Genomic DNA, 23877 nt, shown 5'->3' on the forward strand with positions numbered 1-23877 from the left:
CTAAGAAAAAGGGGAGATAACAAACATACATTTACATACACACACTTTCTAGCATTTAAAGTGGTCATATCTGGCCCAAATATTCAACCTGTTTTAAGTTCAAACCAACCAGATTTGGCCTCTCATGCCTACCCTACAGTGTCATTCTAAAAGTGTACAATTACATCATTTGAAGTCTTTGAAGCTAGAAGATAATACAAGATTAATTAAAAACAATGTGAATAAATAAGTATTGCATTGATAAAGTAATCTGAATGCTAAAGGGTTAATAGAAACATTAATTTAGGATAAATAAAGACGTATGGTAAATTTATTGGTGTGATTGTGTTTTTAATAAAAACCAAATAGCACTTCTATTATGTAATTTTACTACTTGGGACAAATCAATTTTGTTTCAGCTGAGTTTGTGTGCATTATAAATAGCTATACACTGGTATTCTCCCTGTAGTAGAAAAATGAGCAATCAAGAATGACACAATACAAAATTTAAAAAAAACACAGAAATTAGACAGGTCAGTCTCTTTTTCAGACCAGAGAGAGAAAAACATGGTTTAACATCAGTATCTACCTGTCATTGCAAAACTAAAAATGTATGTTTACTAAAAAACACTCCATCTTTGTAAGTTTAAATCTTCCCATACACACACACAAAGGTAGAGAGAGAGAAGAGATAAGAGTGATAGAAATACAGAGGGAGTGAGATATAGAGACAGAATGTTATGTTGGCCAAGTGCCAAGTATGAACTAGAAGGTCAACATTGAAATCATTAATTCAGGACAATGTTTTCATAAGCACTGATTCCAGACATGAGGAAAAGTAACATGTCAGCAGCAATCTTTGTCAGCTACTAGTCAGGTATGAAACTTTAATTTGGTGATCAGTTAAAATAAAGAGTCAAAAGGTTATTTGGGTCATAAATTGATTGTAGGGTTATTTGTGGAGGCCTTCCTTCTACGCTTTATCATAATTAAAAACTAATAATGTAGGGATCACTTTTTACTACCAAAACAGGATTTGAAACCTCTTAAAAAGCACAGGTTCAAAAAAAGCTATTTCAAAATATTCAAACTGCACAAAGGTGTCCCTATGTGATTGATGGATCTGCTAAAAAAAAGCAACCAAATCTATATCAGAATTACATGTTATGTTCTTTAAAAAAAAAAAAAAGCGATGGCATTGGTGGTAGTCATGGTTAGAATGCTTTTGATATCTGCATACTTACTTGATCAGAGCTGAGCTGGGGTGAAACATTAACACAACTATTCAAGCTTCATTATATAATATGTGATACTTTAATGATTATAACTCCTACCTTTCTATTACCTTTAGTATTTAACTTCATTATGAATCCAATTGCTAATGATTTTCAGGTATTTGTTTATAGACATTCATAGTTTTGATTCCCAAACTAGACAGCAAGATGTGTTTTTTCCTGCTGCTCCAGTCCATTCAGCTGAAAACGAATATCACTTACAGCTAGCAGGGTTAACCCTACAATGGAATGTCATCATGCTCTCTTATACATGTTGGAAACAAGGATAAGCTCTGGCCACATAAACCTGTAAGCATGTAACAAACCAGACACCCTCTGATATTGTATGAAATTGCAAGGAAAAATGAAGATATTGACATATATTAAAGTAGTCAGGCTTCATAAATTGTTAAAGGAAGATGTCTATACATAATACATTGATTGCCAGACAAAAATTACATCATTTTGGTGTTCCACGACATCTGAAGAATCTGACAAACTACAGTTTTCAACTAAATATGAAGCAAGTTCTATTGTATTCCAGCAAATTCAGGAGGAAAATAATGCTAAAAATGAGTTTCAAATTATAAATAATTGTATGTTAACGATAAACAATATACTGGAGAGCTTCACTTTTTGCAACTATGAATCTGAAAATTTCACTAAAAGCTATAGTGAACTTCCTACATTTGATACCTTGGTATTTATATCAGAGATTTTGATCGAAACTTCACTCAAAATAATGGTTTATTTGGATGAGTAAATATATGTGGAACTTTGCACAGTGTTTGTAGACTGGCAATAAAAGAGATTTTTGGTAATATGGGTTAGCTTCTTTACCAAGTCTTACCAATATTAAATTGAAATATAAATCTAATTTCAGGTTTCATACATATTAATTATCAGAAAACTCATACTAAAGCTATTTTATTCAAGAATAAGTATTTTATACATTTCCTTTAATATATCTCAAGTGATTTTTATAGTTTTGTATCGAAAGAATAGAAAATTAATAACAGAATTTTTTACAATGTAAATTCTTTAAGAAATGCATTTCCCCACAAGATGCTCTAAAATTGCACAGAAACACAGGTCAAAATATATAAATTAAGAGCAGGCTAACACAATACAGTGATCCTCAAAGAATCTTCAATCAATGAAAATTGTACAATTAATGACAAGGATAATCCTTAATGTAAATGACAAAGTCTTGTAAAAAAAAAAATCAAATTATTTAAAAATTAAATGGAGAAAAGCAGTGACTGGATGCGGTCTTTAGTAGGTATGGTGACAACTCCACCTCCTACACAAAATAGTCTGTTATACATCTATCAGATTTCAAAATGACTTCAGAAGTTATAATTTAATGAAAATTATTCCTTGATTAGACAACAAATAGTAACTACATGGAAAGATCTTGCTCTTACTTCATTTTGTCTTAATCACAAAGCTATATATTGATAAACAGTAATATAAATGAAGTGCACTAGCTTCAACCAAGAATAGCAATTAATTTTCAGACTCCCCCATAGACACATTTTATATTATAGTATCATCAATGCAATGCCCTTCAACAGTAGGAATTTATTCATTTACATAAAGCAACATAATAGATGACATGTCATTAACAGTTTGTACCTTTTAAAAAGAAGTTTCATAAAACTGCCACAATAATTATATAGCTTTTAAGAACGTTGCTATATTTACATAGCTAATAGTTTGTAGTAACTAGTACGTGTGTTGCTAGCATAAAGTTCAAGACAGGTTGCCCCTGGGAGCTCCTCTATGCTGATGACCTTGCCCTAATTGCGGAGTCACTATCAGAACTAGAGGAGAAGTTTCAGGTGTGGAAGCAAGGTCTAGAATTGAAGGGCCTTAGAGTCAACCTAGCTAAAACCAAAATCCTAATAAGTAGGAAGGTAGATAAAACACAAACCCCTTCAGGTAGATGGCCCTGCTCAGTATGTAGAAAAGGAGTAGGTAGTAACTCTATAAGATGTACCCGGTGCAAGCTATGGACACATAAGAGGTGCAGCAACATCAAAGGCAGGTTAACTAGCAAGTTAGTTTTTGTTTGTGGCAGATGTTCAGGTGCAATAAAGACTGCAAACAAACAGGAAACAACTTCTATCTCATTCCAGGGTGAAAAACTAGAGGTAGTCGATAGCTTCCGCTATCTGGGCGACCAAGTTAGTAGTGGGGGTGGGTGCGCTGAAAGTGTAGCTGCTAGAATAAGAATAGCCTGGGCAAAGTTTAGAGAGCTCTTACCCCTGCTGGCGACAAAGGGACTCTCACTCAGAGTAAAAGGCAGACTGTATGACGCATGCGTACGAACAGCCATGCTACATGGCAGTGAAACATGGGCTGTAACTGCTGAGGACATACGTAAGCTCGCAAGGAATGAAGCCAGTATGCTCCGTTGGATGTGTAATGTCAATGTGAATACCCGTCAGAGTGTAAGTATCTTGAGAGAAAAGCTGAACATTAGAAGCATCAGTTGTGGCGTGCAAGAGAGACGATTGCGCTGGTATGGACATGTGGTGAGAATGGAGGAGGATAGCTGCGTGAAAAAGTGCCACACCCTAACAGTTGAGGGAACCCGTGGAAGAGGTAGGCCCAGGAAGACCTGGGCTGAGGTGGTGAGGCAAGACCTTCGTACATTGGGCCTCACCGAGGCGATGACTACGGACCGAGACCTTTGGAAATGGGCTGTGCGTGAGAAGACCCGGCAAGCCAAGTAAGATCGTTGCCAGTGCCCCTGGACTGGTTCTTGTGCGGGTGGCACATGAGATGCACCATTTTGAGCGTGGCCGTTGCCAGTACCGCCTGACTGGCTCCTGTAGGTTTTTCGAGCGAGATCGTTGCCAGTGCCCCTGGACTGGCTTGTGCGGGTGGCACATAAAAGACACCATTTCGAGCGTGGCCGTTTTCGTGCGGGTGACACGTAAAAGCACCCACTACACTCTCTGAGTGGTTGGCGTTAGGAAGGGCATCCAGCTGTAGAAACTCTGCCAAATCAGACTGGAGCCTGGTGTTGCCATCCGGTTTCACCAGTCCTCAGTCAAATCGTCCAACCCATGCTAGCATGGAAAGCGGACGTTAAACGATGATGATGATGATGATATATGACCACAGCCTCTGGTTGAAACCAATAATAAAAAAATACACACACTTAAAAAAAAAATTCTAAAGCAACTCTTGCATTAGAACATAGCCTGTTTTAAATTATGTAATATATCTGCAGATAATTTTATGTCCTTTTGGTTACTAGGCTCCTAGTTTTAAACTAACCTAGAACACTACACATTCAACAATAAGATAATTGAGAATAACTGGAGTTTGAAGCAACTGAAACAATGTAAAAGCAAACAATGTGAGACTAATAGTCCCCACCAAAATAAGAGTAACTCATCTCGAAACTTAAAGATATTTTAAGGTGAACTCCAGGTTTCTCAGTTATTTCAAGATTGATTACCTTGTAAAAAAATCTATTCAAAACTGGTGTGAAAATTCAATTGAAATCAATGGTTCCCAAAATAGATGCCCTACTAAAAGTTTATAGCTGTTCCTTTGAAATTTCTTATGTTTAATATCTTTCTTCTATAGTGTTGTGTGACCTACTATTCTAGATAATACCGTATGATAGGGAGTAACAAGTGTAGTAGACAGTAGGAAGAAATGTCTGAGGAATTGCTGAGTTAAACAGTTTGTGTTGTATCTTTTTAAATGTCCCTAGTTTGAGAGAAAAACCATTGTTTCTCAAATATATATATATATAATACACTCACCTAATGAATAAAGAAATTCAGTCTTACAACATAAGTAGATCACTATTTAGCATTACTAATGTAGCAGAAAAACTGTATTTGACACAAAAGCCCTGTTGATCCTGGTAAAGATTCCAGTATGAAAAAAAGAATGTTATAATGAATACTAACTAATCAAGAAACAAAAATTGTATCCGCTATAAAAAAATAAAATTATTTTAGAATTTAAATATGGTATTGTCCAATATCTGAGACAATAGTGTACTCATTTCTGATGAAAAGACTGCCTGTGTTGTAGTACAGTCTTAATAAGTAGGAAGGCAGACAAATCACAAATCTCTGTTCGATCTGTAGAAAAGGAATAGGTAGAAACTCCATAAGATGTACCCAGTGTAAGCTATGGACACATAAGAGGTGCAGCAATATCAAAGAAAGGCTAACTGCAAAGATAGTTTTTGTGTGTGGCAAATGCTCAGAGGCAATGAACACTGAAAATGTGCAGAAAACAGCTTCCGTCACATGCCAGGGGAAAAAACTAGTAGTTGATAGCTTCTGTTACCTACGTGACCAAGTCAGTAGTGGGGCGGTAGAAATTTTGCCAGATCAAATTGGAGCCTGGTACAGCCTTCTAGCTTGCCAGTCCTCAGTCAAACCGTACAACCAATGCCAGCATGAAAAACAGATGTTAAATGATGATGAGATTTTAGGGGGGTTTAATAAAATATCAATAACTTTTATATCTATTGGTTTATTATACTTGGTCTTGACCAACTGAAGTATCACATATATTACATATAATCACTTACGTACAGGCAGTTGCAGGTAAGCTAATATTTAGTTTCAATCAAGTTCTGAGTTCAAATTCCACAGGAGTCAATAAAATATCAACTTGTAAATTTAACTGACTACATTCGAGCGAGGTCATTGCCAATGCCACTGGACTGGCTCCCGTGCAGGTGCCACGTAAAAACACCATTTGAGCATGGCTGTTGCCAGTACTGCCAGACTGGTTCTCGTGCTGGTGGCATGTAAAAGCACCCACTACACACTCAGAGTGATGGGTGTCAGGAAGGGCATCCAGCTGTAGGAACTCTGCCAGGTCAGATTGAAGCCTGGTGCAGTCATCTGGTTCGCCAGTCCTCAGTCAAATCATCCAACCCATGCTAGCATGGAAAGCGGACATTAAATGATGATGATGATGATGCTCTTCTGCACAGGACATTATTTTTCTACCTAGGTAAATAAACTTAGAATATTTCAAAATAATAAATTAATAAATTGACACTTATTAGATAATTTTAAGAGATAACTACTATGGCATGGTTGGTGTTAAGCTTTTATAGTCAGGTACATCATGATTTTTGGTTTGTCTTGACAGCTATGTCACATGACTTTAATCAGTGGTAGGTGATAGGAGAAAAGTGGGTTTGGGATGGATAAACAATAATCAAATGGTTGATGCATAGATAATCTGTATATTTCAAGATAAGAAAAACTGAAAAAGTACATGGATATTTTAATCATAAAATATGAATATACTGATACAGTTTACATTACTTTTTGTCTGACACAGTTTCTCAACTACTATACATCAGGTGTACACCATGGCAATTAGAAGCAAAACTACACTAGTCAGATAGGTCATATGGACAATGGATAAACTTGCAGTGGCTCAAGCAAAGGCTAACTAACACCACTCGGACAGTCATTTAGCTCCAAGTCAACTGTGATCATCCAATCTTGTATACCAAGAACTACTTTCTATTATGCATCTTTTGTTTTTAAGTGGTACAGTATGATTTAAAGAAGATTTGTTATTTTTGCCAGGTCAAACAAAAACAGAGACTCTCAGTGGCATAGCTAAAGTGTATGTTGCCTTTGAGTTTGCCATCCCTCCATCTGCTTATATAGCAGATCCAAAAGAGCCGTCTCCATAAAAGTGATACCCAGAGCAAACTGCCCCACTCATCACTATGTTACTGTCCTTTGTTGGCTCATACTGGAAGCTGGTTACATTTGACTTTGACCAGAAAATTGTTTAGTGAAACACTTAGCTACAAGTAGTCTACATGAAATATTTTAAAATACACTGTCGGAGACTATAAGCAGCTTGATTTAGTTTGGGAAGATGTTGAACAAAATCATGCCAGTTAAAGTAAAATAGCTACAGTAAAGTGTTTAAATGTGTTTAGATTTTGATATGTTAACCACTACAAGACTTCACTACTGGATGTTTTTTTCACTGTGTATATGTATGCTGTTGGTAATGTCATTTGTGGTATATCTTTCTGTAGACAATAAAAGTTACTCATCTCTGTTGAAGGGATTAATGGTTTAGACCTCTTGTAATCTTAGATGTCCAATTCAAACAACCATGAAATCGTTACCTTTGCTCTTAATGATTTTTGAAGCTTTGAATTTTAATAACCTTATTCTCCAAATAATCTATATGAATGTTCAAAAGGATAGGGTGGAGTGCAATTCCTTGGAGAACATAGCTTTTGGATTTTGTTGCTTTTGAGAAATCGTTTGCTGACAATATACTGTTTTCAGTTCGTCAGAAAATTATTTATTCGACGTATCATGGTGAATAAATTTTTATAATTACAGTTATGTAAGAATTCTATATATTAATGGTAAAAACAATTTTCGCTGACGTACGTGGACACAAACCAGATCATAAATTCACAACACCTGTCCATTATTAGGGAAAGGACAGAAAATATTGTCACTAATCTGGGCGTTTTACAGACACTCCTTCTAACTGTTTAAAATATTATATTTACAGCATAACTATGTTTTAACAAATGTTTAAATATGTTTTAAGCGATATAATTATTTTAAACATCGCTAATGTTAGAGAAATACTTGCAATGGGTGTCATAAAAAAAAAATGCATTCAAATGAGAAAATGGCGGGGAAAACAAAAATCGTCTGCTTGCCAATATAACACAAAAATAGGGAAGGTCAGACATTCCGAAACTGCTGTGAAACTTTAAGACAACCTTTGCATTTTTACTCAGTGAAAGTAATGCAATGTGCCAGAGATCCCTTGTTTATGGAAATAAGGCAAGTACCAGCAAGTAATGTCCCGGTGCCCTTTTTAATGGCAATTATCTTAGTTACCAGATATTTCTTTCATTCGAATGCAAAATAAACTCTAAAGTGAATAGTATAAAACATTTCGGCTTCACTGTTAGCAGGCAAAATATCCGCCAAGTGCCCAGGAACATACCAACACACTTGCTGGCCTGATCTACATCAATCGAAAGGAACCAATACAGGAACTTCTATGTAGCCACAAGAGATATAAGCTAAATCTCCCTGATATTACATCTATCATCATGAAAAGGAGAAAGGCACATCGACGATGAACTCCTAAATCTGCGAAAAGACGAGAGGATATTGGCTGGAACGCCTTTACTTATTGGTGTGCTCGAATCAAAACTCTCCTAGGAGTTAACCAACAATCTAAAATGAAATATGTTAAATGAAATAATCAGTAACATCCTGGTGCCAAACCAGTCAACATAATTAGCCCAACAATTGCTTAATGTCTAACAGGATTATAATATATTATTTTAGGGGAAATTTTTGTAAAATAAACTAAAAAGTCCCTTGTGTAAACTGGTTTCGTTGGAGACCCTTAAGAAAAAAAAAACAAAACAAAAAACAACAGTTGGTATGGATAATTGTGCTACGTAACTTTTGATCATTATCTTAGAGACAATTGAAATATATATCTTGAGAATAACTTGCTTTTTCTTTTTTAACATGAAAACCATCTGGAGATAGAACCAGGCTTGGCGCCTTTTTTTTTATAAGTACGATTAAAGTGTGGTAACATTGGGATCCCAAAAGCTCTCTCATAAGGTGTCTGTGTACAAACCCTATTCAATCCTAAATAATTTTACCTAAAAAAAGTGCTGTCAAAATCTTTAGAAAACAGGACTGGGAATAAGATTTGAGAATAGAGATGCAATAAGCAAAATGAAAGGGAGTTAGGTTTCGGAGCAACGCGTAAAATAAAGGGGTAATCTAACAGATTTTAGTTTCACACACGTGTGTATGCATACTTGTACACGTTCATACAAGTATTGAATTGTTTTATTCGCTGATTGTTTTAATGGGACAAGATTATTTTCAATATATCAGATTTCGTTTAAATTAAAAATACTCTAACACCAAAGTCATCCAAAAGTAAAAAAAAAAAAATTCTACTTAAAACGGTTAAAAAGCATAGTTCGTTTCTTATCAGAGAAAAAAAAAGGCAGGTCATCAGAAGCACATTCATGTGTCGACAAGTGTCAGTAGATAAGAACGACGACATTGTCATTTACGTTGCCAGGTGTCATTTGCTCATACAAGCTCACCTGATCTAAGTAATACCTGGTTGAGTTCTCTCATGGGGACATAAACCATGTTATCCCAAGTCGAAATGTCTAGTATGCGACAAGGTGATAAGCCCTGCCAATATTTCTTGTCCCTAAATACGCACAATCAATACTTATTAGACAGTGCATACTTAAACCGTATGGAAGGTGTATTACTTTATAGTTACGTCCTTTAACAGTTCGAAGTGTAAGTAAATATTTTGGAATAAATTCACAAATTAAAGAGAGCAACATTTAAGCAAAATCAGCACACATTTGTTTTTATAAAAAGTTAGGCCTAATGGATATAGGCTGGTCCTCTTTAACGGGGTTACAAAAGAATGAATAAACTGCGTGTTAGTTTAGCTAATCACAAAAATGAATTGAGGATTGCAAAAAAAGAGAAATATATTTTTCGATGAAATAACCAGAAGTATATGTGTATGATTTAAAAATTTCACTTTTCAGACTACTTTTAAAACTTTGAATCTTTACATTTTTTAAAAAACTTAAATCTTTGATTACAGAGCTTCACACACACACAGAAGTGTGTTTTCCAATAACTATATAAAACCACAGTTAACAAATCAGTGTGGAAAAAAGTTTTAAAAGCCTGGAGGTGAGATTATATACCTGGAAATGTTCACACACACACACACATACACGCAGGATAAACTTAAATAGCGCACAAGTAATGTTTAAAGACAGTAAACTATATACTATAAAAATTACAAAAAAAACAAGTTTTGAAACAAAGACAATCGCGTCACGTACGGAAACCGAAAAATAAAAAATATAATTCACTTTCATTTATAAAGGTTGAAAAAAAAAAGAGAAAAATAAAAAATATACTAGAAAGGTATAAAAGTCACAACTCTTATAATCATAAGCCTGTTAACTAATAAAATTTATGGTTTGATTTTTCGGTAAAAATTAAATCATATATATATATATATATATATATATATATATGTTTTTCTTCTACTTACCTTTATCCAAAGTTCGAATTCTGGTATCATGACTGTTGTTTCTAGTAAGATTCTAGGAACATTAACGAAATGAAATAAACAATATTTTGAAATATTCGTACTCCTTTCACAAACACACGCAAGTGTGCGTGTGAGGCGGAAAAAGATTCTCACCACGAAACAGATATCGTAAATGAAAAGTTTGAGAGAGATAAGATGTATAGTAAGAAAGAATGAAAAGTAAAACCCTCTTAAGACGATTCACTCCAATCTGAATGCGTTATCCAACAACCAATGATGACGCATAACAACTCAGCTATTGGAGCAACTCCGCTGGCGGGACAACCGAGCGCATGCGTATTCGCCACATGCTAGCGCACTTGCCCCCATTTCATTGACAGGACAGTATTGTCTCTGTTTAACTGGATTTTCGGGGCTAGGGGGGGCTTTTCTTCTCTGATTTATTTATCTATTTTTTTTTAAAGTAATACTACTATTGCGTTTATGTTTTCTTTCTTAACTTCTTTTTCTCCACTCATTTTTTTCCCCTTTCTGACAACAACTATTTCTTGTTTATCATTGAATAAAGTTTGATAAACTCGCAGTAGAGATTAATATTCAGAAACAGCAAATTAATTCATTATAAAAACAGAAAATAATACTTACAAAACAGAATTATATATATATTTATATCCTAGTAATTATTTTTTTTCTAGAGCAGGAAGTATAAGTTATTAAAACAAAGACTTTTTTTTTTGTTATCTTTGCTATTCTTTCAAACTGCCAGATGTTGCCTTGAAAATGACTTTCTTGTAGGTTAATCATCAATAAATCTGGCATTATATATATATATATATATATATATATATATATATATATATATATTCTATCTATACAGTTGAGATATACCACTTTACTGTTTGTGAAAGCTGGACCTGTCATTTTGACTTCTATAAAAGCTTCAGCACATTATAAAATTTGGCTACTAATTTATTGTCCATAGAAAAGTGACCTACTTAATTGACACCATTTAATTTGAAGTCAAATCTGAGAAACCTTAATTCATTTATGGTAAAACAGATGCAAAATGTTTTACTGTGCTTGTTGTAGATAGAAAAATCTAGTTTCTCTATTGGGTCAACCATCTTAGTACAAACTAGGCTTAATATTGCCTAACTTCAATAACTTTAAAAGGACCATTATTGATATTACAATCTGTCAGTTAGCAATGGAAGGACAAGGTGCCTCATATCGAAATCTTTCTGAGAGCTGAGATCTACAGCATTGAAGCCTGCATCTTTCATCATCTTCTCCATTGGGTTGAACATGTGATTTGGATGTCGGGCAACCAGCTCCAAAAGATAGTCTTCTTCAGCAAGATCAAGATTGGAAGTAGGCTTCATGGACATTCAAAACTTCATTTCCTTGATCATCTTGAGCAGTCTCTCATTTTATGCAGTGTCCCTCCCAATTTGTTGGAGCCCTTCACTGTTAACTGGAAGGCATGGAGATCTGTGTGTGATGCGAGAATAGAGCATTTTTAAATCAAATGCAGGAGACTGCATGAAGAAGAGAGGAGGACATCATCATCAACCCCCTGCAACTGTTGTTTGGGGTCACTTTTAGTGCTCTTAGTGCCACAGAATCTGCTTATCTTGTACCAGTCTTGTCAGCCACAGCCAATCCCAAGAAAAACAATGTGCTGGTGGTAGAGGAGGATGAATTCATGAATCATCATCATCATCATCTTTGACGTACTGTCATAAGCAAGCAAGCAGTGTCTGTTAATCATTATTAATTTATCATTTCTGTAGTAATTAATTTAAGCCACATCTAAATTAGATTGGGAGACTGAACCCTAACTTATTACTTTGAAGAAAACCACACAAACTGTTACACCAAAGATTCTTAGCCAAGTTATAAGAACTGCTTAAGATATGTTCATACATATATACATACACACCCAAATATATATATATCATACTTGAGAGGACCTGGCAGGCTGGGTGAGATCATAGTTGTGACAAATTCCAGTGTCACATAACTGGCCCATTTAAAAGCACCCTTCAATTGTTGGGTGATATGCCGTGCTTGTGAAGACCTCTTGAACCAAGTGAAATCGTAGTCAGGGCTGATGCCAGTGCCACCTGTGTCGGTGGCACGTAAAAGGCACCTTTCAAGTATGGCTGATGCCAGTGCCACCTGACTGGCACCCATGCTGGTGGCACATAAAAAGCACCCTCTACATTCTCGGAGTGGTTGGAGTTAGGAAGGGCATCAAACTGTAGAAACCTTGCCAAATCAAATTGGAGCCTGGTGCAGCCTCTTGGCTTGCCAGTTCTCAGTCAAACCTTCGAACCCATGCCAGCATGGAAAGCAGATGTTAAATGATGACAACAATGATGATGATGATGATATATATATATATATATATATATATATATATATATATATATAGAGAGAGAGAGAGAGAGAAACATCTATGGCCATTCCTACTTGCTTGACATTCTGCAGTAACTTTATCTTGTTTAAGACAGTTATAAGAAAACTAAAAATTAATTTTTACACATCTATGTGAAATTTAGCATATCATAAACAATCTTTAGAGAGCTGAGCAGTGAAAAATTCTGGTGCATACATTCCTTGATAAAATTGTCTGATAAAATTCAGAAGAATTAGATTTGATAATTTTACAGATTCATTTTACTACACCTAATCTTCACACACATATGCACACGTCATTCTCACAATTTTACAAAAAAAAAAAAGATGAAAGACAAACTTTAATGATGCCAAAAACAAAATTATGCTATCCTATTAACAACCTAATGCTTACCTTGAAAGCCATTTTATCACTGTTTTCTATCTACATTAGAATAATTTGCTTGTAAGGTAAGAAAGGAATGAAAAATTGATGGCATGAACAGAGAAAAAAATAATTATGACAAATATGTTCAGTTTCTGGGAAACAAAAACTGAAACATATGATGAGATAATCATGTATTTTGGTGTGCTATCTATAACTATGAGCTCATAGAATAAATGAGTGACTGATTATATAGTGAATATGTCAACCAGGAAGGACACATTTCTTCATAGGTGCTATCTGTAGATCAATTAACCTGGAAATAAGACACAAGTATTTTATCTCATGTTTGCTAATCTACCAAATTTTCTCACAAAATCATGAAGTTCCATTACATCAGTGCTTATCTCTTTTAAATTTTTTTATTTGCTTGGCCTTCATAAGCTCTCCATGATCAGTAAGACATGTGCTGGGAGAGATTTTCAGATAACCAAAGTTTTGGAGAAGAAGACTGGGTGTAGTAGTTAGTGCAGAGCCTGAAGGGTGGGGTGTACTAGAGAAGAGAGGAGACAGGTGAGCAAGGCACCTTAGGGTGGCAGTTACATGAGAGTAGCTTGTTACATTGTAGTAGCAGTAGAAAAGGCAAAGAGAAAAGACAGCATGTCTGGTCCAGCTAATGGAGCCTGTATAGGAGTGACTTAATACTAATTTCTATAGCACTATAGCATTTAGCAGAAAAAAAAAAACCAACCTTTCTCTGATCTATGTGATTATTTGACATGCTAGAAATAGCAACCAAATTTCCTTTCCATTTCAACCACTGCCTTAGAAAAAAATGACATTTGCTGAGTCTATTCTGTCAATGCTGACCTGAAAATTTCAGGAGAGGCTTTTTGAATTAATATATTTCATTCAGAATTGTTTACACTAGAATGGTTTATAAAGTGCAAGTCATCATCATCATCATCATCAATAATTTCATATCTACTTTGTATTTTACCATAGATTGGATGGGTTACCATGGCCTCAGTCAGTTCTTATTGGAGTTAGTGCTATAGTAGATGTGTTAGAGGAATGTGTTTCCCTGGTACATTCCCTTTTTAGCATGGTTTCTATGGCTGGATACTCTTCTTAACACAAAAAAGGCAATAAGAAGTGAGAGACTCAATATAGATATATTCTGCATTCCAATTTGAACCACACCACCATCAGCACCACCACCACCAACACCACAACCACTATTACCACCACCACCATCACTACCATCACCACTGCCATTTTGACAGCAATTTAATCATTCTTGCACCAGTAAACAGGTCTTCTTCAGCACTGCATGTCACCATTCATTGTCGTTTATTGTCATTCGTTTCACAGATTATATTTTTACAGCAGGACTAAATATATATTTATAGATCATATTGTATATGACTTAAATAAGGTTTTATCTCTCTCTCTCTCTCTCTCTCTCTCTCTCTCTCTCTCTCTCTCTCTCTCTCTCTCTCTCTCTCTCTCTCTCCATATATGTATATACATATATATACACACATGTATGTATATAAGGTTGTTTGTTATGGCTGGTCAGAGAGTGACCATTGGTTTCACACCTATAAAGTGCTTAGCTATATAGGTATGAAACCAATGTATAGGTGTGAAACTGGCCAAAATAAACAACTTTCTAAATATTACTATAGAATAGTAAGATCTACTATTAAAGCCTGATATCTTCCAACTTTATGTTATATTATTCATATATATATATATATACATACAAAACAGGTTTCTTTTAGTTTCTGTCTACCAAATCCACTCACATGACTTTGGTTGACCAGAGGTTGGACACTTGCCCAAGGTTCCATGCAGTGGGATTGAGCCCAAAACCATGTGGTTAGGAACTTCTTAAAACAGAGCCATGCCTGCATGTACGGATAAAAATTTTGACCAAATAGGTATTAATGAAGGGTTGAACAGTTCCTTCTCTAGCCATCTTAGATCTTTTATTGCCATAAATCATTTTTCAGAGAAGTGTACATAGTAGGCAGTCAATTTCCAATGTCATATTTCACAGGAATCAGGAGTATATAGACCCAAAGGTGTTGTATAGTTCATGTCTCTCAAATGAGAGTGTATATCCAACAACATCTCATAAATGTCCCCACAGATGTCTCGTGTAAGGGAATGGATCCAGATATGCCTCGCTTTCATATCACTATCATATTGAATGGAAGTGCATTGATTCAGAAATGACTCAAAGATATTTTACGGATGTTCTCAGTTGTATCTAGCAAATATCTTTCAGATATTTTTACTGATGCTCCACAGCACAAATCTTACATGTATCTACCCTATGTCCTTTTTAATATGTCTTATCTTACATATGTCTTATCTTACAAATGTCTTACTCTCACAGATATCTTACAATTTTCTTGTAAATAACCTTACAGATGTCTTCCAGATTATCTCAGATATGTTACTTCCTATAAATTTGTACTACATATGTTCTCACTCATTTATCACTGATGTATATCCCATAGATGTGTCCTAGATGTCTCACATATATTACCATAGATATCTTCATAAATTTTCTCAGACATGTCACATAGATCATCTCACAGATATCTTCGCAGATGTCTCCATAGCACCCTCATCACAAGTATTTTCACACTTCTTATCCTTGTAAATGTCTACCAGATGTTCATACTGATATTCCATTAAAGTCCCTCTTATGTGTTTCCATGAATGTCCAACATATACCCTCAGAGACCATTTCTCAGATAGCATCAAAACTGTCTTCAATGATGTTGAACTATTAACCCAATTGAATTTATGAATTAAAAATAAAAAGGAAAAGAAATGAGAAAACAAAGTTTTATTGAAATACACATAGTTGATAGTTGTACTTCTAATACATATGTTACTTACTGAAATAGTATTCAGGGTTTATTGAGAACATCTTCATTATTAATGTTATCTCAATAACATGGAAGGAAATTGAGCTAGTGGGAGGTTCTGCCACCAATGAACTTTGATCAATGTGTTATCTTCATTTTCAAAGGCAGTACATAAAACAGACATTTTTGTAACAAAGACAAAAATAAAAATAATTAAAGGTTGGATAAAATTTTATGAGTTAAGGAGTTTAATTGTTTTATGTGTGGTCATGAATTAAATAAAAATTGCTGTATATCTTTGAGTATTATCTCTACCAGGAATGTCTCTAAATCCTTGGAAAGTGAATGACTGTTAGACAATCAGAGAAGTGGTTTGGGATTTATTTTCTATTATACAAAATGTTCAGGGCCAAGGCCCTTAAATCTGAATAACAAGCTGACTTCTCTGTAAGTAGATACTACAGGGTAATATATATTATTGAAAGCTGGGATAATATTGTAAAACTAATAAATGATTATTAGCTTGAATTAGTGAGTTCAACTCTACCAAAATAAAAATATATTTATCAAGAGGCAGCCATCTTCTCTGGGTAAAATTTGTTTTCATCTATATACTGAAACAGAAATTAGGGATAAATATTGACCCAGATGTTCATGAAGTTCTGTGAAATGAAGAAAATAGAATGTAATCTGATGGTTTGTTGAGGCACTACTGAAGATTATGTCTTTGTTTAGTTTTTCAAGTAGTTTGCCATTACCACATTGAGGCATCTTGAACAATCATGGGAAACTGTAGCCTTTGGAAGTTTCTAAATGGCATGCTAATGAAAAATTAACTTGAATCTTTTTACTAGTAAGGCCAAGCTGATGAGGAGTCATATCTCGTGCAACCTGCTTCTCATAAAAAACTACCTATGCTTGCTCTAGAAGGATTTAAACTCAGTCACTGCAAGCTAAGTAACATTTGTCAATTATACAGTATCCTACCTTCCTTGCACCTTTAACATCGCTTATACATCTCTGCTTTGTAGTTGTTTCTGGTCAGAATATTTTATTCTATTTAATTCACTTGACTGTTGGAAAGAAGTGCAAATGTAGCTGCTTGTAGATCAATGTCCTAATCAGAGAAGGCTTGTCTCTCATCTACTTCACTCATGTAATGAAAGGTAAGCATCAAATAATCAGATATCTGATAATCTCTTGACTCTTAGGAGGCATTTAAAGTTCATATTTACAGAAATGAATATTCATCTATTATAAGTTAAGTGCCTTTTTTTTTCCAGGGACATCATAAATCAGTGACAGATACAGACCATTGACATATGTATCGGTATTTTATTTATTTTCTATGACTTAGAACAGAAAGGATGTCTATAGCATTTTTCATGTCCTGCAAAACTTGTGGGAGGATAGGAGAAAGATAACCTGAATGTTTGCAACAGTGTGGACTCTGCTAAAGATAACCAAGGATCAGATGGTGTCTAACTAAACACTGGATTAGAACTACTATCCAAGTATAACAGTATATTATTGACTTTATCAGCTGTAACTTTTATTGTACCAATTTATAGTTAACATAGTTTTATAACTCTTTACATAATGAACTTTAAGTTAGTTAGAATATGTTTGACATATTTTAACTTCTAAAGGCAAATTCATTGCAGTTACTCTATTGGAAAAATTCTCTCTTCTGGTAAAAGGTGTAAAAACACCATATCTGCCCAGTGCCTCCCTCTAGCAGATTCCCAGATGCACGTTTCTGGCTCTTTAGCCTTCCTCAATTGGAAATACCAAAAAGAGATAACCCTGGGCAGATTCAAAGCTGTACCTTAAACAAAAAAAAACAAAAACAAAAACAATCAACATTAGTGACTGAGTTGTACTAGTGGACTGCCTGGTCATTATAAAAATAGAAGCATCAGTGCCAAGCAGTGATTAGGAATAAAGAAACATTAGATTAGTTGAAATATGCTTGTAACATATTTTAACTTCTAAAGCTGGGGTGGGGAAGCTTTTTAGTGCAGCAAGCAAACATTTCCTAAGAGAAAGGTCTGCAGGCGGATCACAAGTTCTAACTCTTATATCTGTGTAAATCTTGTATATATCTATGTATAATTTGATATACATTAATAAAGATAAGTTTAACACATTAAATTAACGTGTAACATCTTCATTAATGCTACCACTGAATTTAGGACACTTATATTACTTATGAGGTATCCTATATTTTTCATCTAGAGTGCAGTTTGGTCTCAAGGAGGTGGTACAAACCTAGCAATATGTGTTTCATAGCGAAAACATTCAAATGACAATTATCAGATGATTTCTGTTCGAGTCTGACCATTTTAAGTCATAGTGGAAATGTGACCTATGTCACAAATAGGCATACAAATATTGTATAAATTTTACGATTGAAAAATTTACTATAGTTTGTATATCAGCCTGCGGGCACAATAAAATGGGCTCATGGGCGCATTTGTGCTTGCGGAGTGTTCCCCATCCCTGTTCTAAAGGCTAATTTATTGCAGTTAGTTAATTTTAATTTGATTAACATTGGATTCAGTACAATAATCCCATGTCATGATAGCAGTTAAAATCGATAATAGTACTATGCTACTGTTGCAATATCATGAGACAGTTTTCTTTAAATATGTCTCTGTTCAAGGGGAAAAGGAATAACATATGAAAGTGTTCAGAAATATGCCAATGTTTAACTCTAGATCAGATCTGATCTGGCAGAACTATCATCAAAGCATTCCAGAGAAACTGATGTATAGACATCGATTTATTTGAACATATTCAATTCCGTACAATATCAAATTTTTTGCTCCTACAACTGTTGACATGTCCAATTAATTCAATTTGAGGAATTAAATTAAATTAATTGAAATTTTCCTCAAATTGAATTAATTAGGCATGGAAACAGCTGTTGGAGCAAAGAATTTGATATTGTACAGAATTGAAATATTCGAGCATGGTCATTGCCAGTGCTACTGGACTGGCTCCTGTGCAGGTGGCACGTAAAAAACACCATTTGATACATGTAATCATAATTGTGTGGTTAAGAAGTTTACTTCACAGCCGTATGGTTCAGTGCCATCGCACAGTACATTGGGCAAGTGTCTTTTGTTATGTTCTCAGGTTGACTGATACCTTGTGAGTGAAATTGTGAAATTGGAGGATCGAGAATGTGAAAACCTACACACACACACATACACACATACACATGCATATGTATGTGTGTATGTGCATATCTATATTTGAACTTTTATCATTTGACACAAGTGTAGGTTTGTTTAATCCCCCATAACTTACCAGTACAGCCAATAGAAGAGGTAATAAGCTTAAAATAAGTATTAGTACTACAGTCAATTTGATGAACCATAAAATCCTTCAAGGTGGTGTTCCCAGTGACCAAAACAAGTAAAAGGATAAAAGAAAGAATATATCTTCTTTTTCATATCGCTCATATAATTTTGTGTATGATAATTTATTACCTTTGAATTTGTGGCACAGGTATAGCCTTGTGGTAAAGAATTTCAGAGGCATCAAGCTGTTAGATCAGGTTATGAAAGTTACAGACAGGGTCATAGCCCAACTAATTAGGGAGCGAATCAATTTAGATGAGATGCAGTTTGGGTTCGTGCCAGGTAAAAGCACTACTGATGCCTTATTTCTAGTAAGACAGCTGCAGGAGAAATACCTAGCCAAGGATAAACCTCTGTACCTGGCTTTCGTTGACATGGAGAAAGCCTTTAACAGGGTCCCCCGATCCCTTATCTGGTGGTCAATGAGGAAACTTGGGATAGAAGAATGGTTAGTGAGAGCTGTGCGAGCCATGTACAGAGATGCTGCCAGTAAGGTGAGGGTTGGAAATGAGTACAGCAATGAATTCCGGGTAGAGGTAGGGGTCCACCAAGGTTCCGTCCTCAGCCCCCTCTTATTTATCATAGTCCTCCAGGCAATCACAGAGGAGTTCAAGACAGGTTGCCCCTGGGAGCTCCTCTATGCTGATGACGTTGCCCTAATTGCGGAGTCACTATCAGAACTAGAGGAGAAGTTTCAGGTGTGGAAGCAAGGTCTAGAATTGAAGGGCATTAGAGTCAACCTAGCTAAAACCAAAATCCTAATAAGTAGGAAGGTAGATAAAACACAAACCCCTTCAGGTAGATGGCCCTGCTCAGTATGTAGAAAAGGAGTAGGTAGTAACTCTATAAGATGTACCCGGTACAAGCTATGGACACATAAGAGGTGCAGCAACATCAAAGGAAGGTTAACTAGGAAGTTAGTTTTTGTTTGTGGCAGATGTTCAGGTGCAATAAACACTGTAAACAAACAGGAAACAACTTCTATCTCATTCCAGGGTGAAAAACTAGAGGTAGTCGATAGCTTCCGCTATCTGGGCGACCAAGTTAGTAGTGGGGGTGGGTGCACTGAAAGTGTAGCTGCTAGAATAAGAATAGCCTGGGCAAAGTTTAGAGAGCTCTTACCCCTGCTGGCGACAAAGGGACTCTCACGCAGAGTAAAAGGCAGACTGTATGACGCATGTGTACGAACAGCCATGCTACATGGCAGTGAAACATGGGCTGTAACTGCTGAGGATATACGTAAGCTCGCAAGGAATGAAGCCAGTATGCTCCGTTGGATGTGTAATGTCAATGTGAATACCTGTCAGAGTGTAAGTATCTTGACAGAAAAGCTGAACATTAGAAGCATCAGTTGTGGTGTGCAAGAGAGACGATTGTGCTGGTATGGACATGTGGTGAGAATGGATGAGGATAGCTGCGTGAAAAAGTGCCACACCCTAACAGTTGAGGGAACCCGTGGAAGAGGTAGGCCCAGGAAGACCTGGGCTGAGGTGGTGAGGCAAGACCTTCGTACATTGGGCCTCACCGAGGCGATGACTACTTACCGAGACCTTTGGAAATGTGCTGTGCGTGAGAAGACCCGGCAAGCCAAGTAAGATCGTTGCCAGTGCCCCTGGACTGGCTCTTGTGCGGGTGGCACATAAGATGCACCATTTTGAGCGTGGCCGTTGCCAGTACCACCTGACTGGCCTCCGTAGGATTTTCGAGCGAGATCATTGCCAGTGCCCCTGGACTGGCTTGTGCGGGTGGCACATAAAAGACACCATTTCGAGCGTGGCCGTTGCCAGTACCGCCTGACTGGCCTCCGTAGGATTTTCGAGTGAGATTGTTGCCAGTGCCCCTGGACTGGCTTGTGCAGGTGGCACATAAAAGACACCATTTCGAGCGTGGCCGTTGCCAGTATCGCCTGACTGGCCTTCGTGCAGGTGACACGTAAAAGCACCTACTACACTCTCTGAGTGGTTGACGTTAGGAAGGGCATCCAGCTGTAGAAACTCTGCCAAATTTAGATTGGAGCCTGGTGTTGCCATCCGGTTTCACCAGTCCTCAGTCAAGTCGTCCAACCCATGCTAGCATGGAAAGCGGACGTTAAACGATGATGATGATGATGATAATGATGAGTGTGTGGTTTAGGGTTCTATCTCCGAATGTCTTTTTTCTGTCATAGCCTTGGGTCAACCAAAACCTTGTGAGTATCACTTAGTATCTCGAAACTGCATGCAAGACCATTGGTGGTTTTTAAGAGGCAGACTTAATCTGTCTCCTTGTTTAATACCACCACCTAGCTTTTGTAGCATGCCACAGAGTCTGGTGTGTTGCAAGTATTTGGGTCAGACTTCCTGGTTGCTGCTTTTTCCTCATCTAATTAAATCATAAAAAAAAGAAAGAAATTAAGAAAAAAGAAAAAGGTTTCTGTTTATTTACTGTGTTTGAAGCTAATATACCAAACCACTGTTTACCGTAGGTCACCTGTGTCAATTTACTTTCACAAAATATCTATGCCAATCCTATTTCATGGATGAGTTCAGAACATTCAAAAAAACGCATCCATTTTTGAATTAATTGCATCAAAAGTACATATGTAATAATCCAATCTTGCAAAACAACACCGTGGAACAATGAATTCATATGTACTTCACTTGTATAAGTTACTTTCTCTCTTTTACTTGTTTCAGTCATTTGACTGCAGCCATGCTGGAGCACTGCCTTTAGTCGAGCAAATTGCCCCCAGGACTTATTCTTTGTAAGCCTAGTACTTAGTCCATCGGTTTCTTTTGCCGAACCACTAAGTTACGGGGATGTAAACACACCAGCATCGATTGTCAAGCGATGTTGGGGGGACAAACACAGACACACAAACATGACATTGGCTTACACAAACAAATACATATGGTTGCATGGAGATGGCAAATGCCTGCAGCATAACTACAAAATGTCAGTGATAAAATCGTTGCTCAGTAGAGCATTTTGTTTCTCTTCCACAAATGAAATGCCAGGTAAAGAAATCACAGAATACAACAAGCATTAATTAAGAACAGTTATTCAAACAGACTAGGAAACTAAGCTATCAATGATTATAAACAGTAATACAATGCAATAAATACATTAGACAGTATCCCAATAAAAAAATACACATATTACACATAAAGAGCATTATATTAATTAAATGTATATCAGGTACAGAAAAGATAAACACAATCAAATGACCCAATTGGAATACAAAACCACAAACTGATATTCTTTTACTTGTTTCAGTCATTTGATTGTGGCCATGCTGGAGCACAACCTTTAGTCGAGTAAATCGATCCTAGGACTTATTGTTTGTAAGCCTAATACTTATTCTATCGGTATCTTTTGCCGAACCGCTAAGTTTTGGGGACGTAAACACACCAGCATCGGTTGTCAAGTGATGTTGGGAGTACAAACACAGACACACAAATACACACACATATATATATATATATATACATATATATATATACGACGGGCTTCTTTCAATTTCTGTCTACTAAATCCACTCACAAGGTTTTGGTTGGCCCGAGGCTATAGTAGAAGACACTTGCCCAAGGTGCCACGCAATATATTGCAAAAACAAGATCACACAGATCACACAGAAACACAGACACACACACACACAGAGTAAAATCGCTGTCTTCCACACATACAGTTTTGTCCTTTCAGGTGCTCATGCCACTTGAAAGCACCTGTACCAGTGCTGTGTTAATGCACTCGTGCCAGTGCTGCATTGGTGCACCTGTGCTAGTGCTGCATTAGCCCACCTATGCCAGTGGCACATAAAATACACCTAGTACACTCTGTTAAGTGGTTGATATTAGGAAGGGCATCCGACTGTAGAAACCATGCCACAACAGACAATTGGAGTCTGGACAGCTTTGCTAGCCAGCTCCATGTCAAACCATCCAACTCATGTCAGCATGGAAAGTGGACATTAAATGATGATGACGTTGTACACACACACACACACACACACATTCCTCATCTTATCCAGAATAACAATCTGCTGGCAGTGTCCAGAGAAGTGCAGCCAGAAAAATACTTTCTGTCAGTTACTCACCATGTTTTGAGCATACTACTTCTTTGGGTATCCAATACACTTATGTTTCAATATCTAGCAGCTGACTTGGTAGAAGCTTGCAAGATTATCCATTATCTTTCCAACTATATTTTTAACCACCTTTTTGAATTCTACCACTCGTAGTCATACTAATTAAATCAAAAACTAGTCACCCCAAGTCCGTTCTGATCCGGCAGACCTAAGTTCAAAGACATTCCATCTTATCTTTTTTCAAGCATCTGATCTTTCAACCATCTTATCTTTTTTCAAGCATAATGTCTCTAGGACTACATCATCATAATGTCCTTTATTTTTTAAGATGATAGAGTGTGATATGATGTTAATTTAAGCTGTTATTTCTAGCAAGTTGATCAATTGC

At 36.2% G+C, this 23877-nt stretch overlaps 1 protein-coding gene across 1 annotated transcript in view; it reads right to left on the reverse strand.

The window, feature by feature from the left end:
* LOC106877909 (chloride intracellular channel Clic) overlaps positions 1-10675 on the reverse strand; it is a 57417-nt gene extending 46742 nt beyond the window's left edge. Inside the window, exon 1 of the mRNA XM_014926960.2 lies at positions 10383-10675. Coding sequence (XP_014782446.1) covers positions 10383-10412 — 30 coding nt within the window. The 5' untranslated portion in view covers positions 10413-10675. The remainder of the gene's footprint in view (positions 1-10382) is intronic.
* Between the last annotated feature and the right edge of the window lie 13202 nt (positions 10676-23877).

This window comes from Octopus bimaculoides, chromosome 2, assembly GCF_046866305.1.
Source record: "Octopus bimaculoides isolate indiv1 chromosome 2, ASM4686630v1, whole genome shotgun sequence".
Lineage (NCBI taxonomy): Eukaryota > Metazoa > Mollusca > Cephalopoda > Octopoda > Octopodidae > Octopus > Octopus bimaculoides.